The 23,489-nt window shown below is 39.0% G+C and overlaps 1 protein-coding gene across 1 annotated transcript in view; it reads right to left on the bottom strand.

Moving 5' to 3' along the window:
* LOC126184034 (nose resistant to fluoxetine protein 6-like) overlaps nucleotides 1-23,489 on the bottom strand; it is a 397,821-nt gene that overhangs the window by 7,202 nt on the left and 367,130 nt on the right. The window contains exons 10-12 of the mRNA XM_049926391.1: nucleotides 22,679-22,847; nucleotides 20,047-20,240; nucleotides 7,694-7,823 (exon numbers count right to left, since the gene is read on the bottom strand). Of these exons, the coding sequence (XP_049782348.1) occupies nucleotides 7,694-7,823; nucleotides 20,047-20,240; nucleotides 22,679-22,847 (493 nt within the window). The remainder of the gene's footprint in view (nucleotides 1-7,693; nucleotides 7,824-20,046; nucleotides 20,241-22,678; nucleotides 22,848-23,489) is intronic.

Below are 23,489 nucleotides of genomic sequence, written 5' to 3'. Positions count from 1 at the left end.
CCAAATAAAAAAATAAAATTACAAAGCCATTGCGTCAGCCACATGGGACATACTCTGTGTGAGTGTTGACCTTGGTCATTACGCAACCACCTATCCATTATCGCTCTGGGTTTACAAACATGACAAGCCAAATAAGACACGTATGTAGGATGACTTGTGCACCTACATAGTTCTCGGTATTAATAGCAATATTGTCTATTGCTTTATAAACTGTAAGGTGGGTACACCTTCTCCTCCAATAATATTGTGGCATCTTCTGTGTGAGCATCTTATAATATATTGCAGAACTAGCACTCCTGGAAGAAAGGATATTACGGAGACATGGCTTAGCCACAGCCCGGGGGATGTTTCCAGAATGAGATTTTCACTCTGCAGTGGAGTGTGTGCTGATAGGAAACTTCCTGGCAGATTAAAACTGTGCTAGATGCTTCCCACAATTACTCTTTGCATATAATTGGACTTACTGATATGATTATGAGTTTTATTCATTTTGTTGTGTCAAAACTTTTTTGCTGATTTGTGCCCAGTGTGGTTTGGATTCGTGGGTTGCTCCCCACATCGAAAACTCAGGCCCTAATATTTTTCCATTATTTTGTTCTTTCATGAGTCAACATATCCTTGAATACTACAGTTTGTATGGCTGATTGATTTCTATTCATGACTGAATACATTCTCCTTGTCTGTACCAGTCTTGGTGAGTTTTTCAAGTCATTGTACATATAGGCTCTGAATTTTTTTCTCTTCTCTTTTGAAGATTTTGAAGGTTTAGTTGTATATAACTTAACTTAAAATTTATAAATTCTAGTAATTTACTTTGTCTCTGAAATTATTTCTATGGTTTAGTGGTGTAATGTTGTAGTTTTGACCTTGTATTATTTGTCTTGTGACAATATGTTACACAGATCTGAAAATCTGAATGCCATATCCTGATATATGGATAGATTATGTATGATTTTTATAGTAGATATTTTTCTTATGTTCTCTGTAATATGTTATGTATCAGATACTTTTATACATCTATCTGATATCCTGGGCATCATTTTGCACACCGTTTGGCAAACCTTATAGTCTGTCACAAAATATTGTAAACACCCTGTTTCCAAATTTTGTGAGGGAGATGATATAATGAATCACTCTCCTCTAACATTACCTTTTTCTTTTTTATAGAGATAACCAATACCATGTATACTCTCGATTCTTGCATAGGTTAAAATTATCTCAGCTATTTCACTAAAAGAATTCATATGATTTTGTATATGATGTATTATATTTCAGGCTAAAATGTATAAAAAAGAAATTAATTTGTTACAAGCAATGTGTACTAACAGTTAAAATTACTCTTCTTTTAAAAATAATTGAAATTACAAAATTTGTGGCATACTTAAAATTCATACTGTTAGTTGCATAATCTAATGCTAATTGTTAAATTTATTTCTAGATTTATTTACAAAATTATGACATATTTTAGAGAAGATTCTTCTTTGGTAAAGTAAGTTTGTAAACTCTTTTGCTTTGTAAACTGTTTGGAATAAAGTGAGTACTGCAGAATGTAAGTAGTGGTGGGCATGCGTCCTATGGAAGTAGACATTTTCTAAGTTTGTCACCAACAATTTTTATTTATTTATTTAATTATTTATACCTAAAAACAAAGATGATGTGACTTACCAAATGAAAGTGCTGGCAGGTCGACAGACAGACAAACGAACACAAACATACACACAAAATTCAAGCTTTCGCAACAAACTGTTGCCTCATCAGGAGAGAGGGAAGGAGAGGGAAAGACGAAAGGATGTGGGTTTTAAGGGAGAGGGAAAGTAGTCATTCCAGTCCCGGGAGTGGAAAGACTTACCTTAGGGGGAAAAAGGGACGGGTATACACTCGCACACACACATATCCATCCACACATATACAGACACAAGCAGATATGTCTGCTTGTGTCTGTATATGTGTGGATGGATATGTGTGTGTGTGCGAGTGTATACCCGTCCCTTTTTCCCCCTAAGGTAAGTCTTTCCACTCCCGGGACTGGAATGACTCCTTTCCCTCTCCCTTAAAACCCACATCCTTTCGTCTTTCCCTCTCCTTCCCTCTTTCCTGATGAGGCAACAGTTTGTTGTGAAAGCTTGAATTTTGTGTGTATGTTTGTGTTCGTTTGTCTGTCTGTCGACCTGCCAGCACTTTCATTTGGTAAGTCACATCATCTTTGTTTTTAGGTATATTTTTCCTTCGTGGAATGTTTCCTTCTATTATAACCATATTTATTTATTTATCTTTTTTTATGAGGAAAATGTAAAAATGGTGTGATGTTGAAAGATGCAACAAAGAATAAAGTTCAAGAATAATACAGGCAAATTTTCATCAGCTATTTAGCCATCAAGAACCCCCAAAATCGACAAAATTTCAGCTGCAAGAATGTACCCCTCGTCAAAACTTTGAGCCATTGACAATAACATCAAGATAATGAAGATAAGTAAAACGTTATTCTTCTGTATATCTTATGCCTCTCAAAGCTTTCAAAATTTGTGCAAAAAATGAGAATTTTAATAGTGATGTGTGGAAGGGTAAGATTACAACTGGAATGCAGTTGTAGAGGAAGGAGTAGAAGAGATGGTTACAGGATAATATGGGCTTGGGACAAAAGATGAGAGAGGAGAGAGAGACTAATTGAGTTCTGTAATAAATTTCAGCTAGCAATAGTGAATACTCTTTTCGAGAATCTCTAGAGGACGAGGTATACTTGGAAAAGACTGGGTGATACAGGAAGACTTCAGTTAGATTACTTTATGGTCAGACAGAGATTCCAAAATCAGATACTGGATTGTAAGGCATACCCAGCAGCAGATCAGATCAGAATGTAGTAGTGATGAAGAGTAGGCTGAAGTTTAAGGAGATTAGTCAGAAAGAATCAATACGCAAAGAAGTGGGATACAGAAGTACTCAGGAATGATTAGATATACTTGAAGTTCTCTAGGGCTATAGGTATAGTAATAATGAATAGCTCAGTAGGCAGCACAGTTGAAGAGGAATGGACATCTCTAAAAAGGGCAATCACAGAAGTTGGAAAGAAAAATACAGGTAAAAAGAAGGTACCTGTGAAGAAACCTTGGGTGACAGTATAAATACTGCTGCTGATTGATGAAAGAAGGAAGTACAAAAATGTTCAGGGAAATTCAGGAATACAGAAAAACAAGTCCCTGAGGAATGAAATAAATAGGAGGTGCAGGGAAGCTAAGATCAAATGGCTGCATGAAAAATGTGAAGAAATCTAACAAAAAATGATTGCCAGAAGAACTGACTCAGCTTAGAGGAAAGTCGAAAGTACCTTCGGTGAAATTAAAAGCAAGAGTGACAATGTTAAGTGTGCAATGAGGCTCTACTGTTCAATGCAGAGGAGAGAGCGGGTAGATAGAAAGAGTACACTGAAGGCCTCTATGAGAGGGAAGATTTGTCTGATGTGATAGAAGAAGAAACAGGAGTCAATTTAGAAGAGATACTGGACCCAGTATTAGAATCAAAATTTAAAAGAGGACTTAAGATCTGGATAACTTAAGATCAAATAAGGCAGAAGGAGTAGATAACAATCTATCAGAATTGCCAAAATGATTGTGGGAAGTGGCAACAAGATGACTATTCACTTTGGTGTGTAGAATGTATGAGTATGGTGACATACCACCTGACCTTTGGAAAAATACACTCCTGGAAATGGAAAAAAGAACACATTGACACCGGTGTGTCAGACCCACCATACTTGCTCCGGACACTGCGAGAGGGCTGTACAAGCAATGATCACACGCACGGCACAGCGGACACACCAGGAACTGCGGTGTTGGCCGTCGAATGGCGCTAGCTGCGCAGCATTTGTGCACCGCCGCCGTCAGTGTCAGCCAGTTTGCCGTGGCATACGGAGCTCCATCACAGTCTTTAACACTGGTAGCATGCCGCGACAGCATGGACATGAACCGTATGTGCAGTTGACGGACTTTGAGCGAGGGCGTATAGTGGGCATGCGGGAGGCTGGGTGGACGTACCGCCGAATTGCTCAACACGTGGGGCGTGAGGTCTCCACAGTACATCGATGTTGTCGCCAGTGGTCGGCGGAAGGTGCACGTGCCCATCGACCTGGGACCGGACCGCAGCAACGCACGGATGCACGCCAAGACCGTAGGATCCTACGCAGTGCCGTAGGGGACCGCACCGCCACTTCCCAGCAAATTAGGGACACTGTTGCTCCTGGGGTATCGGCGAGGACCATTTGCAACCATCTCCATGAAGCTGGGCTACGGTCCCGCACACCGTTAAGCCGTCTTCCGCTCACGCTCCAACATCGTGCAGCCCGCCTCGAGTGGTGTCGCGACAGGCGTGAATGGAGGGACGAATGGAGACGTGTCGTCTTCAGCGATGAGAGTCGCTTCTGCCTTGGTGCCAATGATGGTCGTATGCGTGTTTGGCGCCGTGCAGGTGAGCGCCACAATCAGGACTGCATACGAGCGAGGCACACAGGGCCAACACCCGGCATCATGGTGTGGGGAGCGATCTCCTACACTGGCCGTACACCACTGGTGATCGTCGAGGGGACACTGAATAGTGCACGGTACATCCAAACCGTCATCGAACCCATCGTTCTACCATTCCTAGACCGGCAAGGGAACTTGCTGTTCCAACAGGACAATGCACGTCCGCATGTATCCCGTGCCACCCAACGTGCTCTAGAAGGTGTAAGTCAACTACCCTGGCCAGCAAGATCTCCGGATCTGTCCCCCATTGAGCATGTTTGGGACTGGATGAAGCGTCGTCTCACGCGGTCTGCACGTCCAGCACGAACGCTGGTCCAACTGAGGCACCAGGTGGAAATGGCATGGCAAGCCATTCCACAGGACTACATCCAGCATCTCTACGATCGTCTCCATGGGAGAATAGCAGCCTGCATTGCTGCGAAAGGTGGATATACACTGTACTAGTGCCGACATTGTGCATGCTCTGTTGCCTGTGTCTATGTGCCTGTGGTTCTGTCAGTGTGATCATGTGAAGTATCTGACCCCAGGAATGTGTCAATAAAGTTTCCCCTTCCTGGGACAATGAATTCATGGTGTTCTTATTTCAATTTCCAGGAGTGTATAATCCACACAATTCCAAAGAGTGCAAAGGCTGACAAGTGCAAGAATTATCACACAGTCAGCTTAACAGCTCATGCATCCGAGTTTCTGACAAGAATAATACACAGAAGAATGGAAAAGAAAATTGAGGATGTGTTAGATGACAATCAGTTTGTCTTTAGAAAAGGTAAAGGCACCAGAGTGGCAATTCTCACATTGCGGTTCATAACGGAAGCAAGACTGAAGAAAAATCGAGACAGGTTCATAGGATTTGTTGATATGAAAAAAGCGTTTGGCAATGTAAAATGGTGCAAGATGTTTGAAGTTCTGAAAAAATAGGGGTAAGCTATAGGGAGAGATTGGTAATATACAATATGTACAAGAGCCAAGAGGGAATAATAAGAGTGGACAACCAAGAGCAAAGTCTTCAGATTAAAAAGGTCATAAGATAGGGATGTAGTCTTTCACCCCTAACGTTCAATCTATACACTGAAGAAGCAATGATGGAAATAAAAGAAAGGTTTAAGAGTGGGATTAAAATTCAAGGTAAGAGGATGTCAATGATACTATTGACATTGGTATCCTGAGTGAAAGTGAAGAAGAATTACATGATCTGCTGAGTGGAATGAGCAGTCTAATGAGTACAGAATAAATATGGATGAAGAGTAAATCAAAGAAAGAAAAACGTAATGAGAAGTATAAGAAATAAGAACAGTGAGAAAATTAACATCAGGATTGATGGTCACAAAGTAGATGAAGTTAAGGCATTCTACTACCTAGGCAGCAAAATAATCAATGACAGACAGAACAAGGAGGGCATCAAAAGCACATTAGTGCTGCCAAACAGGGTATTCCTGGCCAAGAGGAGTCTACTAGTATCAAACATAGACCTTGATTTGAGAAAGATTTTTCTGAGAATGTATGTTTGGAGCACAGCATTGTAGGGCAGTGAAAACCCAGAAGAAAAGAAAATTGAAGCATTTGAGATGTTGTGCTACAGACGAATGTTGAAAATTGGATGGACTGATCAGGTAAGGAATGTGGAAGTCTACACAGAATCAGATAGGGAAGGAATATGTGGAAAACACTGACAAGGAGAAGGGACAGGATGATAGGCCATCTGTTAAGACATCAGGGACAGACTTGCATCGTACTTCAGTGAGCTATAGAGAGAAAAAACTGTAGATGAAGACAGAGATTAAAATACATTCAGCAAATAATTCAGGACATAGGTCTGAAGTGCTTCTCTGAGGTGAAGATGTTGGCAAAGAAGAAGAATTCGTGGTGGGTCACACAACAAAGCTCCATGCTGACTTTTTTAATGATGTAAACTGTCCATTTAAAACCATATATTAATTATTAATCTGTTGCAATTCATTATAATTCACAATCAGTTCTAGATCATTGTTCACCACTTTCAACTGTTAATTCAGGACATAGGTTTCAAGTGCTTCTCTGAGGTGAAGAGGTTGGCAAAGAAGAAGAATTCGTGGTGGGTCACACAACAAAGCTCCATGCTGATTTTTTTAATGATGTAAACTGTCCATTTAAAACCATATATTAATTATTAATCTGTTGCAATTCATTATAATTCACAATCAGTTCTAGATTATTGTTCACCACTTAATTCTAAATTTCTCCTTTTGTGTATGGTGGTTGCAGTGGTACAATGTTTTGTTTTGTTTTATATTTTTTAGCACAAAATTTACTTATACCTTTAAAAAAGTTATCGGATACAAACTTATACAAAATGAGTTGAATTTAGTACTGAAATTTAAATGTCAGAAGAAATAAACCATGACAGAAAAGTGACAGACAAATGAAATATAAAGAATTATAAGAAAATCAGGTTATCTTGCAATTTTTCTTCTCTGCCAGGTTTGTCACTTCATCTCTTGCATACCACTTCATTTATATCTACATACTGAAATTGGCTGCAACCTATTTTCCTCATCTCACTCTTCATTTTTCAAGAGCTTCTGCTGTTTTTACACTGACTTTTCAACAGCCTAGCTTGTCTTATCTGTTTGACAGTACTACCACCTACATTTGAATCTCATGCATTATCTACAGGGACCAATGAGCTCAGCAGTTTGATCCCTTAGCAATTCACACACATTTGAACATTATCTACATTTCAAATAATTTAAGGGATCCTAAGTGACTTGGAGCCTCTTTTGTATCCTCCTACACCATCTCCCATTTCCTGAACCTTGGAGCAAAATGTCCTCCATATTCACATTGCCTTTAGCCGTAAAGAACACAATATTTCTTGGTTAGAGACTTTTTATCTGCCACCATTTTCACCTTTTAATTTCAACCAGAATTCCTTCTTTACATTAAATGATCATTGTTATTTGTGCCCCTGAATGTTCACCAGTGACAGAAAAAAATCATTTGGTTTTCTCCATTATCTAACAACCACAAAATAATGGTTAAACAGATTTTTATTTTATTTTTAATGACAGTATGTTAATTTTTTCTATTTTCTTTATGCAGTGTAATTATTAACTAATCCTCATAGAAATAAAAAGGACTATGTAAAATTTGTGATTCCAATATGAATTAATAGTTAAATGAGTTACATATAGAAATCTCACCTTTTTCAATTTAAAATTTCTCCCATATATCCTCAGGAAGTAGCCCACAAATATACCCATTATATAAACTGTTAATCTGTGGCTTGGTAAAATATATGAGAAATCTGCAGTTTCAAATAATTTGGAAACCCTGAAATAAATGTTTACATTTAATGATTACCATTTATGTTCAGTAACACAACATCCAAAGTTATTCAGGATATGTTTCCATATGTAAATGCAACACTTCTTCCTTATGGTAATGTAACACATGAAATAAGTACATCCTTTCATGGCCAAATATCTAGAGTAACAAATTAGTACTGATGAACTAATAGTTATTATTGAATCCTTAGCACCAACAGTAGATAATGAATCTACACTCCTGGAAATGGAAAAAAGAACACATTGACACCAGTGTGTCAGACCCACCATACTTGCTCCGGACACTGAGAGAGGGCTGTACAAGCAATGATCACACGCACGGCACAGCGGACACACCAGGAACCGCGGTGTTGGCCGTTGAATGGCGCTAGCTCCGCAGCATTTGTGCACCGCCGCCGTCAGTGTCAGCCAGTTTGCCGTGGCATACGGAGCTCCATCGCAGTCTTTAACGCTGGTAGCATGCTGCGACAGTGTGGACGTGAACCGTATGTGCAGTTGACGGACTTTGAGCGAGGGCATATAGTGGGCATGCGGGAGGCCGGGTGGACGTACCGCCGAATTGCTCAACATGTGGGGCGTGAGGTCTCCACAGTACATCAATGTTGTCGCCAGTGGTCGGCGGAAGGTGCACGTGCCCGTCGACCTGGGACCGGACCGCAGCTACGCACGGATGCACGCCAAGACCGTAGGATCCTACGCAGTGCCATAGGGGACCGCACCGCCACTTCCCAGCAAATTAGGGACACTGTTGCTCCTGGGGTATCGGCGAGGACCATTTTCAACCGTCTCCATGAAGCTGGGCTACGGTCCCACACACCGTTAGGCCGTCTTCCGCTCACGCCCCAACATCATGCAGCCCGCCTCCAGTGGTGTCGCGACAGGCGTGAATGGAGGGACGAATGGAGACATGTCGTCTTCAGCGATGAGAGTCGCTTCTGCCTTGGTGCCAATGATGGTCGTATGCGTGTTTGGCGCCGTGCAGGTGAGCGCCACAATCAGGACTGCATACGACCGAGGCACACAGGGCCAACACCCGGCATCATGGTGTGGGGAGCGATCTCCTACACTGGCCGTACACCACTGGTGATCGTCGAGGGGACACTGAATAGTGCACGGTACATCCAAACCGTCATCGAACCCATCGTTCTACCATTCCTAGACCGGCAAGGGAACTTGCTGTTCCAACAGGACAATGCACGTCCGCAGGTATCCCGTGCCACCCAACGTGCTCTAGAAGGTGTAAGTCAACTACCCTGGCCAGCAAGATCTCCGGATCTGTCCCCCATTGAGCATGTTTGGGACTGGATGAAGCGTCGTCTCACGTGGTCTGCACGTCCAGCACGAACGCTGGTCCAACTGAGGCGCCAGGTGGAAATGGCATGGCAAGCCGTTCCACAGGACTACATCCAGCATCTCTACGATCGTCTCCATGGGAGAATAGCAGCCTGCATTGCTGCGAAAGGTGGATATACACTGTACTAGTGCCGACATTGTGCATGCTCTGTTGCCTGTGTTTATGTGCCTGTGGTTCTGTCAGTGTGATCATGTGATGTATCTGACCCCAGGAATGTGTCAATAAAGTTTCCCCTTCCTGGGACAATGAATTCATGGTGTTCTTATTTCAATTTCCAGGAGTGTATTTTGTGAGAGAAGGAGTAAATGAACATGTTGGATGATGGCAGTTGACACACACACACACACACACACACACACACACACACACACACACACACACACACATTGCAATTAAGGATTAGGATATTGCATATCACTAGAAATAATTAAATGGAAGATTCATGACTATCACTAATGTGTCAGAATTAAAATTTTCTAAGAAGAAAAAAAAATGTATCTGCTAGATCACATACTGTTCCTCGAATATAATGCAGAATTTTTTTCATTATATAATTAGACAAAATAATTATTATTGATCATATTTGTTTATGAGATACACAAAACCTTACAATATTTTTAAGTGTTTTCTACTAAATATGTTAAAAGTGTGATTATTTGAATTAAAAATATAATTATATCAGTGTTTTACTTTTCAATCATAGTAATTAGTTTTGCCTTTTCATAAAATGTTCAGGGATCAAATTTCTGAATTAACTATTATTTTATTTTTGCAGAAGCAGTTACTGAAATGGGCTGTTATTTCAATTACAGTGCCTGTGTCAACTAAAATCCACAATACACAGACAGATACCCATTCATAGGCAGAGGAATTACTGCTTTTGGGTGATTTAATTAGTACTCACATGTTTTATCCTTGCAAACAGCCTACTAAGGGTAACATACTATTCCTGCCCGAGGAAATCCAGTGCACTTGTATTTCTGGTTTATTTTTAGTAGCTATGCGTGTTGCTACTTTCTGCAGAAATTTGTAAACTAATGTATTTTTAATCCTTATGCGTTTCACTACTGTTAGGAATATATGTACAATCTGATGCTATTTTCTGTGTGCTGCTGTCAAGTTAGCCATTTGTGCCACAGTTATTATTGCCTTCCTGTTAAACAATGCTCCAGACCATTTTACATTTTTTCAAGTTTGGAGAGTGATGCATCTACATTTTACATTTATTTTAAAATATATATTCATCATCTTCCTCTTAGCTGGAAGTGAAATATCATACAACACTTCAGTGCAATTCATCTCATGCACTAAACATTCATTTTTTACAACCCCTTGTGTCAGGAGACATTAATTTCCTCTGGCTATGATACTTTGAGTGTAAATTTCTTCCATTTATTTAATTGTTTGGCTAGGGCCCCCCATCATGCAGGCCGTTGCCGGGTGCCGGTCTTTCAATTTGACGCCACTTTGGCAACCTGCAGTCGATGAGGATGATAGGATGAGGACAGCACAACACCCAGTCCCTGGGCAGAGAGAATTCCCTTACCCAGCCAGGAATCAAACCCTGACCCAGAGGATTGACAATCCATCATGCTGACCATTCAGCTACTGGGGGCAGACAATTTCTTCCATGATATTCAGTTATATTGCTTTTTGTCATAGATACACACAACTGAAAATGCTGACAATCATGTTCTGAGCCTGCTAAAGAGGGAGCGATACATATGACTAACCTTTAAACTTTTATTTATCTATTTTTCCCATTTGGTGATACACATTTAATGTACTAGATGATATCAGACATTGGATTTCGATGTGGTTTTTGTAAGGAAGAATATTCATGTTTATAATTATATGTACTAGAAAGTCATATAGAGTATTCACACATTTAACAAAAGTGGTGGTGCTATAGATGTTCTCTAACAGATCTTTCAAATGGATTGTTCATTACTATAGATTTTATATATTGTGGCAATTTTCTGAACAATTTTATTTCAATGTAGAAACTTGTTTTAGCCAAGATAATAAGCAAGTTTTCTTTTAATCTTGTATTGTGTTTATCTATGTTGCTATTTCTTCTCATACTACTCTCATCCTCCATGAATTTTTGTTTAAACAGACACAAGTGTGCCACAATACACAGTTTGAAAATAGTATCACTTTTAGTGTTTCAGACTTGTTTTACATTAATGTCTAGGAGTGCTATTGTAATACTCATACTCGTGGTCTTTATGATTTTTAAGATTCCCTGATGGAGAGTTTCCAGAGAACACAAGGCCATCTATTGGATATACATGCAAATATTCATAGTAACCACTATTTGGTGGATGCTCATTTTTGAGTTAACAACCTGCACTGAGCTCGGTATTGACATAACAAATATATTTGTCTCATTTTAAATCACTCTTTATCAAAATACAAAAGAACTTTATGCCACATTATTTGCAGTGAGGTGATGATACCTGAATGGTGAAGAAATCTATTTTTATAGCTGTGAAAATTATATTGATATTATATTGCTGTTGTTCATAATGAGAACCATTTACTGAGGGTGATTTGTAAGAGAGTTTACTACCTGTTGAAGATTTCTTTCTAATTTTGCTCATAATTTTTGTCATCAGCAGCGAAAATTGTTTTGTATGAATCAACATTCATGTTAAGATACCTGATATAAATAAGAAAATGAAGATTTACCAGTACTGATACTTGAAGGACACAATAGGAGAATGAGTGTTCCTTTGACAAATATTCTGAAACTATTTGTGTTTTTATTTCCATGCGTCTTATGTTTACTTTCAGCTTGCAGTTGCTTACAAATGAATGAATGCATTTATTTGAGAGGCCCTAATGCCATAACATTTAGGCTTGTTTAGGAAAATATTATGGTTTACCATGTCAGTGACATTGATAAGTCTAAAAATATACCTGTTGTCGACTGTTTCTCATTAGCTATTTCAGTTGAGTACATGGGCAAAGAATACATAAATACTTTTCTGTTTTCTGAAACAATTTTAGAGATTAGTTAATGTTTAATTTTTGTTTCTGAACTTGATCAAGACATTTTGCATCAGTTTTTCCAATAGTTCACTCAAATGAGAAAAAATGTGAGGAGATCATAGTTCATCACTTTCTCTTTAATCACAAGTTTTGTAAAAAGGTATCAATTTTGATCATTTTTAGCACTTTTGGAGAGCTGTATGATTGTACTGAGATATCCTATTGAGGTATGAGAAGGTCAATCACATTTGGAGAGAGAGTTGAAAAATTCTGTTTGATATACAATCAATTCCTGCCGTGTATATAGTTTTTATTTCTTTTATGGGGTTTACTATTTCTTGCCTGCTAACACTATTAACAAATGTTTATAATTTACAGGTGCTGATTTTTTTTCATTAGCTGTTGATTTTTTTCATTAGCTGTTGATTTTCAGTGACTTTAGTTTCAGTGACTTTTCAACTATTCCAGTGATATAGCTACTGAATACTTTTTCTGTTTCATTTGAATTTGCAATCTTTTCTTCATTGTGCAACAAGATGATCTTCTTTTTATGTTCATTTCTTTAGCCTGTTCCTTTTTTGTGGGACTCACATAGATTTTACATTACTTGTTGAGTTTTATATGTACAATTTTGTCCTGTATAATTTTTTGTAAATGTTTTAATATTTTATATTTAGTGTATAAATAGATGAGTCAAAACAGTATGACCACCTGCCTAATATGAGGGAGCAAACATCTTGTTGCATTAACAACCTCCTCATCATCCACATACTGCTCCCCATGGAGAGCATTCTTCATTGGGGCAAACAGATGGAAGTTGGAAGGTGCAAGATCCGGGCAGTTGGGTGGACGGAGTAGAAGAGTTCAGTGAAGTTTTGTGAGCTCCTCTCAGGTGTGTAGACTTGTGTGAGGCATTTCATTGTCATAGAGAAAGAATTTTGTTTGCATTTTTGCGGCATGTTCCAACACTGCAGATATGACAGCTGTATGCGGCTGGCCAGCACACAGGAGATCAGACAGGTTTGTTTGTTGTGAGGATGATAGACACCTCAGCCAATGACTCTCCATGCTTCTGTTCACTGCCAGGTCTCACAAGACATTCTACAAGTACCTATAAATATCTGCAATTCTCTGGTTTTCTGTCAGAAGAAACTGATTGACAGCTCTCTGCTTGGAACACACCTCCACTACAGATGTCATTTTGAAGGATACATATAGCACCACGACCTATCACAAGTAGGGGCAGAAGTAGGAATATTTCATGATGTCCCACAACAAAGTCCACATTTTTAACTGAAATCGTGGAGAAAAAAAATGTATTACTTATTGAATGCCCCTTGTAGTACACTGATCCATGTTTGGAATGCAAGAAAACAATGATTCTGTATGGCATGGATCTGATCAGTCCTGGAGGTATGTGGCACCATATATCTATGCAGAAGTCATAAATTCCAGTATAAATTACAGGCTAGTGGTTTGTGGGCATGGAGGCTGTGCCTGATAATACCACAGAAGTGTTCCACTGGGTTCAAATCATTCAAATTTGATGGTCAAGACATAAACATGAATTCATTAACATGCTCCTCAGACCACTGTAGCATGATTCTGGCTTTGTGACACAGACATTTATCCTGCTGGAAGATGGCATTGCCATTTGGGAAGACATCAAGCATGATGGGGTGGAGGTGGTTCACAACAAAATTCAGGTAGTCCCAATCTGTAATGGCACCTTTGACTACAACTGCAGTCCTGCAGAAGTCCAGGTGAATGCCTTCCATTGCATGATACTGTCCTCATCACACTGCATCCTTGTTGCAGTTTTGAGCAGTTGTTTGCCTGGATAATGGCATATACTGGGATGACCACTGATTTGGAGTAACAAGAAACATGATATCATCAAACCGGGTGATATGTATCAATTGATACACAATCCAATCTTGATGATCCTGTACCCACTGAAATCATAACTGATGATCAGTGTGGGAATGTGGCAGGGGTGGGGTCGGCAGAGGGGCGGGGGAGGGGGGGGGGAGGTGCTCTGCAGCAGTCTCATTTTCAAGAATGTGCTTTGAAACACTTTTGCCTGCACTTGCATTCTATCCTGTTGTCATATATGCCATAGAACAGTGCCTATCCTCTTTTACAGAGGAGAGGCCTCTGACGTCCACATTCTGTGATGAAGCATGGACATTCAAAAACTTGTTGCCTAGTTGTGATTTCACCATTCTTTAACCACTTTCCATAGATGCTCATAACAGTAGTGAGTGAAGAGCCAATCTTCTTCCCTGTTTCTGTGATGCTCATTTCCAGGCATCAACCCATGACAATCTGCCCTTTATAAAAGTCACTTATGTCAGTTGGATTCTCCATTTGGGGCTCCTTATTATCACCAGAATGATTCCCCATTTGTCTCTGCTATGCTTATGTACTTTCTTTACAATGTCACATGCCCTAGTATAGAATACTAATTGGTTTGATTTGTTTAAGAGCAAGTACCACTTGCGTATTAAGTATCCAGTAAATTGGTATGTTCCCCATTGTGCTGTAGACACATTTCCATATATCTCCATGTTCTTCTTGACATATTTTTGAGCATGTCCAGTTCATAATGTGAAATGCGTCCTCAACAGCATTGCACAGTTCTTCGTTTGTAGCATAATGATGGCAGATACATGTGCTATAATGACTTTCCATAATGAGTTGTTAAGTGAGCTGATGTTAGGATTTCTGGGTGGCCATTTCAAGGGAGCTGGTGCTGCTAATGAATCGCCATCCTGGAAAGTGTTTGTTTAGGAAATCGTGCACTGCAAGAGCGTAGTGGGACAGCATATAGTCTCATGTTGTCATGTTGTCATTATGTTTTGGATCATCAATGTATATCTGGCATGATGTTACTTTTTTTTTGGAGGTTGGATTAAGTCAAACTCCCCCCCCCCCCAATCTCTCTCTCCATCTCCTCCACCCCTCTCTCTCTGTCCACTTCCTCATCTCCCTCACTCTGACCATTTTCTCCTTCCCTCTCTCTGTTCATCTGCTCCTCCCCCTATCTGTGTCCATCTCCTACTTCCCCCTGTTGGGCAGTCCATCTCCTCCTCCCTCCATCACTTTCTGTTGCCATGTTATCACCCCCGGCTCAAGAGACAGCTGGTTGTTCTCACCCCCACAGTATTTCTTTCCAAGTAGTAAGTAACGTGTGTACGAAGTTTCATTCAGATTGATCCAAGAGTTTAGAAGGAGCTTTGACCGGGTTCATACATGTCACATATATTTTACCCATATTTAACGTACTTCACACATTTGTACACATATTTTAGCTATATCTCTTGCAAATTTTGCCCTGCAGTTATGTTTTCAAGCATCTCAGTGTATATGGTGACATATCTCCTGACTATATGTCTTACAGGGATATACCGGGTGATCAAAAAGGCAGTATAAATTTGAAAACTGAATAAATCACGGAATAATGTAGATAGAGAGGTACAAATTGACACACATGCTAGGAATGACATGGGGTTTTATTAGAACCAAGAAAATACAAACATTCAAAAAATGTCTGACAGATGGCGCTTTGTCTGATCAGAATAGCAATAATTAGCATAAAAAAGTAAGACAAAGCAAAGGTGATGTTCTTTACATGAAATGCTCAATATGTCCACCATCATTCCTCAACAATAGCTGTAGTCGAGGAATAATGTTGTGAACAGCACTGTAAAGCAGTGAGGCATTGGCGTCAGATGTTGTCTTTCAGCATCTCTAGAGATGTCGGTTGATCACGATACACTTGCGACTTCAGGTAACCCCAAAGCCAATAATCGCACGGACTGAGGTCTGGGGACCTGGGAGGCCAAGCATGACGAAAGTGGCGGCTGAGCACATGATCATCACCAAATGACACGTGCAAGAGATCTTTCACGCGTCTAGCAATACTTTTTTTTTTTTTTAAACCCCATGTCATTCCAAGCATGTGTGTCAATTTTTACCTCTCTATCTACATTATTCCGTGGTTTATTAAGTTTTCAAATTTATACTGACTTTTTGACCACCCGGTATTTTTGCAGTACATTCAGTGGTATACATGAATACTGCCTGCAAATTATTTTGTAGCTAGAGTTAATAATAAATAACTAATAAATTATAATGTCATTGTATGATGAGGCAGTTTTCCATGCACCTCAGTGTTTGTGACACAATATCTTCTGAACCATGTGCCACATAAAGATATATTTTTGCAGATGCATTCAGTGCTATACAGGGTGGTCCATTGATCATGACCGGGCCAAATATCTCACGCAATAAGCATCAAACGAAAAAACTACAAAGAACGAAACTTGCCTAGCTTGAAGGGGGAAACCAGATGGTGCTATGGTTGGCCGGCTAGATGGCGCTGCCATAGGTCAAACTGATATCAACTGTGTTTTTTTATTTAAATAGGAACCCCCATTTTTTATTACATATTCGTGTAGTACATAAAGAAATATGAATGTTTTAGTTGGACCACTTTTTTTGCTTTGTGACAGATGGCGCTGTAATAGTCACAAACATATGGCTCACAATTTTAAATGAGCAGTTGCTAACAGGTAGGTTTTTTTAAATTAAAATACAGAACTCAGGTACATTCAAACATTTTATTTCAGTTGTTCCAATGTGATACATGTACCTTTGTGAACTTATCATTTCTGAGAATGCATGCTGTTACAGCGTGATTACCTGTAAATACCACATTAATACAATAAATGCTCAAAATGATGTCTGTCAACCTCAATGCATTTGGCAATACGTGTAACAGTTCAAATGGCTCTGAGCACTATGTGACTTAACATCTGTGGTCATCAGTCCCCTAGAACTTAGAACTATTTAAACCTAACTAACCTAAGGACATCACACACATCCATGCCCGAGGCAGGATTCGAACCTGCGACCGTAGCAGTCCCGCGATTCCGGACTGTAGTGCCTAGAATCACTAGACCACCGTGGCCGGCAATATGTGTAACGACATTCCTCTCAACAGCGAGCAGTTCTCCTTCCGTGATGTTCGCACATGCATTGACAATGCACTGACACATGTTGTCAGGCATTGTTGGTGGATCACGTTAGCAAATATCCTTCAACTTTCCCCACAGAACGAAATCCGGGGTCATCAGATCCATTGAGCGTGCGGGCCACGGTATGGTGCTTTGACGACCAATCCACCTGTCATGAAATATGCTATTCAATACCGCTTCAACCACACACGAGCTATGTGCCGGACATCATGTTGGAAGGACATCGCCATTCTGTCATGCAGTGAAACATCTTGTAGTAACATCAGTAGAACATTACGAAGGAAATCAACATACATTGCACCACTTAGAATGCCATCAATAAAATGGAGGCCAATTATCCTTCCTCCCATAATGCCGCACCATACATCAACCCGCAAAGGTCACTGATGTTCCACTTGTCGGAGCCATTGTGGATTTTACGTTGCCCAATAGTGCATATTATGCCGGTTTACGTTACCGCTGTTAGTGAATGATGCTTCATCGCTAAATAGAACGCTTGCCAAAAATTTGTCATTGTCCTGTAATTTCTCTTGTGCCCAGTGGCAGAACTGCACACGATGTTCAAAGTTGTCACCATGCAATTCCTGGTGTATAGAAATATGGTACGGGTGCAATCGATGTTGATGTAGCATTCTCAACACTGACGTTTTTGAGATTCCCGATTCTCGTGCACTTTGTCTGCTACTGATGTGCAGATTAGCCGCGGCCGCGACAGCAGCTAAAACACCTACTTGGGCATCATAATTTGTTGCAGATCATGGTTGATGTTTCACATGTGGCTGAACACTTCCTGTTTCCTTAAATGCCTGCCGGAGTGGCCGAGTGGTTCTAGGCGCTACAGTCTGGAACCGCGCGACCGCTACGGTCGCAGGTTCGAATCCTGCCTCGTTCATGGATGTGTGTGATGTCCTTAGGTTAGTTAGGTTTAAGTATTTCTAAGTTCTAGGGGATTGATGACATCAGAAGTTAAGTCCCATAGTGCTCGGAGGCATTTGGACCATTTTCCTTAAATAACATAACCATCCGGCGAACGGTCTGGACACTTGGATGATGTTGTCTGGAATACTGAGCAGCCTACATAGCACATGTCCGTTGGGCATTTTGATCACAATAGCCATACATCAACATGATATCGACCTTTTCCGCAATTGGTAAACGGTCCATTTTAACACGGGTAATGTATCACGAAGCAAATACCGTCTGCACTGGCGGAATTTTACGTGATACCATGTACTTATACGTTTGTGAGTATTACAGCACCATCTATCACAAAGTGAAAAAAGTGGTCCAACTAAAACATTCATATTTCTTTACATACTACACAAATATGCAATAAAAATGGGAGTTCCTATTTTTAAAAAATCCAGTTGATATCTGTTAGACCTATGGCAGCGCCATCTAGTGGGCCAACCATAGCACCATCTGGTTTCCCCCTTCAAGCTAGATGAGTTTCGTTCTTTGTAGTTTTTTTGTTTGATGCTTATTTTGTGAGAAGGTCCATCATAAGATAATCATTAGCAAGTATATCTCTAGTTTTCACATGAAATATGAGATACAACATTCTTTTAGAGACATGATCAACATATTCCATATTTAGTCAGTAGTGAACATGAATTTCTTCATTTTTAAATGATTCGATTTCTGTATCCTTAGAAAATACTAACAGATTTCATGTTTCATCTAGATTTTTTTTAAAAATTGATTAGGAGAACCATTTCAATGCAGAATTTAATTTTCATGGGTTGCATGATTCACAGCTACAATATAATGAGGTGATGTAAACAAAGTTAAGAATAATGATGCAACAAAAGTGAGGCAGAATTGAAAAGGAGTGTCCATGGACGAAACTATTTAGAACAACTACATTAAGTTCTTTTAGGTCAGAATCTATGTTTCTTCCTGAGACTGACTGCCTTTTATATTCAACTAATTAATGATTAGATCTAATGTTGAGGTACACATACCCCAAAAATTATACAGAATGTCTAGAACAATAGAATCAAGTGTCACTTTAAATGAGACACCAAATTCCTTTAAGAAGCTATTAATCACAATCACCATATTTAAAAATTACAGCAGTAGTAATTTCAAATTTTTATAAACCAAAGTGTTAAAGGGACACCCATTTTTATTAAATTATTCAGATATTAATAAATATGTTTACAAATGCAGCTGTTCATTAACTCAAGGAAGCTGTTTATTACCCATTTTGAAAAGTGGGTAAATAATCAAGTTTTTCAAGGGCTGTGAAAAAAAATATTGAAACCTTAAAAACTTACTGAATATCAAACTAAGACCTGAAAGCTTTAAGTACATTTTAATGACATATTGTAATATAGAGAAACAGAATTCAAAAAAAGTATTAATATTTTAAAGGAGTGGGATAACTAAATGGAGATATCAATCAAATTTGATATCTATGTACATATACAAAAAACAGTACTATACAATAGAGTGATAACATTCAAGAAAGGATGTGCTGGGATGTATCAAGATGTTAGAGCTCAGCACAAAAACTTAAGCATATTGATTACAGTGTGATAAAATGAAGCAATGACAGAAATGTCAAATCAGTTATGTGATTATAATTTAAAATATATAAAACTTCAAGTAGGATGAACATTATCCAAACACTTCCATAAATGTTCTTAATAACATAGATTTGGTTACACAGGAAAAATGGACTTTGTGATAAATGTTAACAATAAGTCATAAATGGTGTTAGGCTGCACTTTTCAGTGGCCAAATACTTATAAATAGGTTTCTTTATATTTCTTTTTGGAAATATTATTAACTATTTGCTGAGCGATACTCACGAAATTCCATAAAATACAAAGTGGGTGAGCCTTCTTGTGTATGTCACATAAAAACGAAGAAATGTTGATATAGCTGCCAGTAAAATTAGTATTAAAGAGCCTTTCCTTGGCCACTTCCAGAGAAGATATACAAGCAGTGGAGATATGGCAAATAATTGTGTATCTATTCCCACATGATGTGTATGTGTCAAGCACTGTGAAAATAGAAATAAGGGTAAACAACTGTGATTCAGCAAGTCTAGTAAACTGAAGTTTTAATACTTTAAAAGTGCTACATGTGAGTAAATATTTATTGAAGATTTTTTGCTATCATTATTCTGAAAATTAATACTTGTGGCATTTCAGCAATTGCATGCTGCTCTAAGATTTATGATACAAGCTAATCTGATATATGCAATTGTTATTTGCAATAGTTATTTTTTTTACCAGCCTAACTTTGCTGCCACTGCCCCATATCTGTGGACCCTTTTCAGGCAATGATACATATTTATACACTATTCCTTCTGCACATTTTTTAGTGAAACACAAGAGAGTTATGTATTGACTGGGAGGTCTTTGAATATCTAGATCAGAAAGGGTTTCTTGCTTCATGCAGACTGGCACATTTCCTTCTTGGTGTGTGAGCTTTTGCCATTATGTTTACCTGTTTTGTTAAGATGACTGTGTTCAATATGAATAGGGTGCAGTGAAGTTTTGCTTTCAGAAGAGTGTGAAATCTGGTACCAGTACGTAGCTTACCCCTCTCAAAATATTTCCAAGAGGCCACCAAATTTCATGTCCCAGTCTCATGAACAAATTACAAGCAACAGAATGACATTTCTGAGACAGTGCAGAAAGTTTCAGAAACTTGCTGAAGGTACCAAAGTATAGGCAGGTAATCAGTAACTATACATCAGTATGTATCCCCCCCCCCCTTACTGTCCAACTATTGTTGGTGAAAACTGCTTCCACCATTAAAATATGAACTTGCTAATTTGAAATTGAGATCCAGCATATAAATGTGCCTTAATGTACTTGGTTTTGTACAGATCTGTTCTGACTGTTAGCTCAGCTCTACATGTTGGCAAATGCAACTTCATTCCTTTGTAAAATTCCATGTAGGATTATTTAACAAGGATAACTTCAGTTAATATAGGAACAATAGTAATCACTTTGCAACCAACTTACATGTGAAGCAAGATCTGATAACATTAAATGTTGAGCGTTATTTTTATTGAAGTGGACTTAGTTATTGTGGAATGAAATATGTATAACTGTTTAGATGAAAGAGGGCAGAAAGTTAGGATTTAACATTTAATCACCATGAGGTAAAAAGAAATAGTGCACTTGCTCATTTACAGTCATAAGAGGGAAGGAGGCTGGGGTGCATCTGATTTGCTAAAGAACAACCTCAAACTTATGAAATATTCATGATAATCATGCACAAAATATTTTAAATGAAGCTGTCACCTCTGCATTAAATCCCAGAATTTACATATACACTGTCCAGTTACATTAATGGGACCACTGCCTACATTTGTTGTTGACATACAGTAACCACTCACAGAAAGCAGGTGGCATTACTAGTAATGGTGAGTATATAAAGCACATCAGAGGGACGCAGAAAACAATGTAGTCATTGTCATAATGTGGAGATGGAGTCATTTACCTGAAGTCCAAAAGGACATGATCAATGCCTTTCAGGCCAAGGGTAGAAGCATTTCTGAAATGGCTAAGTTTGTAAACTGTTCACATGCTGCTGTGGTACTGTGTATGGCAAAATGGCACTATTTAAAACTAGCACTGAGACAACTGTGGTGCATTACAAACCATAAATGACAGGGGTAAGTGATTGATGCTTGTGGAGATGTGTATGGGCGAATAGACATGCAACTGTTGAGTAACTGACTGCCCAGATGAACCAAGGGGCTACCAACAGTGTCTCTTCAACAACTGTTCAACCAACATTGCTGCACCTGGGCATTTGCAGCAGGGGCCTGGTTCGTGCACCCAAGCTGACTGCTGTTCATTGGTGATGACGGTTGGAATTTGCACACCAGTGCCAGAACTGGATGTCCACTGAGTGCCAACAGGTGGTCTTTTCAGATCAAACATGTTTTATGCTCCATGGGGCAGATGGCCACTGGCATGAAACATCTGAAAGCAAGCACCCTGCAACAATCGTCAGAAGGGTCCTGGCTGGAGGGCATACCCTGGTTGATCTTGTCATTCTGGAAAGCATGCTGGAACAACACAAGTATGCATCTGTCCTTGGCAACCATGTCCACCCATATATGCAGTTTGTTTTCCCTCAGCACAATGGCATCGATCAGCAGTGCTGTGTTGCAGTGTGACACACAGCTTGCAGTGTACGTACATGTTTCGAAAACCACCATGTTGAGTTTATTGTACTCCCCTGGCCACCAAACTCCCCATACATAAACTCAATTGAGAATATGTGGGACCACTTCAATCAGGCTGTTCATGCCATGGGTCCTCAATGATTCTCTTCCTGAATGTCTTGCAGGGTCTGCACTGCAAAATATGGTTATTCAGGCTTCGACAGGTCACCACATTAATGTGACTGAACAGTGCATTTTTTGTACTAATGACACCAATACATTAAAAAGGTCAACATTAATGGTTTACTTACCATATTTTCAAATCCAAAGTAGTTGTGAATGAAAAGCAAGTTACGCCACCAGTTTTTCTTACAGATATCTGAATGGTGACGCACTACTAGATTCCACTGTGGTCCTGAGCCCATCCAAGGAAGCAGGAAAGTACAGAAAAGTATAATTGTGGCAAGATTAGGCACCAACCTGCAGTTATTGTTAACAGAGACTGAAATAAATATTATGTTTATGTTTCCAGATGTTACAAATCATTTACTCCCCTTATGTATGAAATATCTAGTAAAATAATTTTCTTAATATTATTGCTTCCTAGGATTTCATGATTCACATGCCGTACAGCAAATGAATTTCAGTTACAAAAATACTAACTTGAACAAATGTTAAATATGAAAATATTTCTAAAACATAGTATGTATTTTATCACTAGCATTTTTGCAAATATTAATTTTTAGAAATCATTTACTAATTTCATAGTTGAACACTAGTTAGTAAAGTGTTACATTTTCCTGGCACAATGAATTTATTTAAAAATAACTGTAGGTATTAGATGATTGCAACAATATAAAGCAGTAATAAAGTCACATAACTAAAAACTTCATACTTTGCTGTCAAAAATTCCTGCAGATTATAGATTTGAATTTATGATAAGTTGCTGAAAATGGCACTTACACGCAATTGGACTCTGCAATAGTAAAAGATCTCGAGCAGCTACAAAAATGCCTGTTAGTTCCATATTGTAAGTGAAACAGAACCAGTTCATTTTTAATTTTTTTTTGCAGTATTATGTGAGTTTACATCCAGTTGGATCTTAATGGGCTCTGGATAAAT

The sequence above is a fragment of the Schistocerca cancellata genome, chromosome 4, assembly GCF_023864275.1.
Source record: "Schistocerca cancellata isolate TAMUIC-IGC-003103 chromosome 4, iqSchCanc2.1, whole genome shotgun sequence".
In the NCBI taxonomy this organism is placed as follows: domain Eukaryota; kingdom Metazoa; phylum Arthropoda; class Insecta; order Orthoptera; family Acrididae; genus Schistocerca; species Schistocerca cancellata.
Note: the sequence above shows the minus strand (reverse complement) of the source record. Positions and strands in the feature narration are given on the sequence as shown.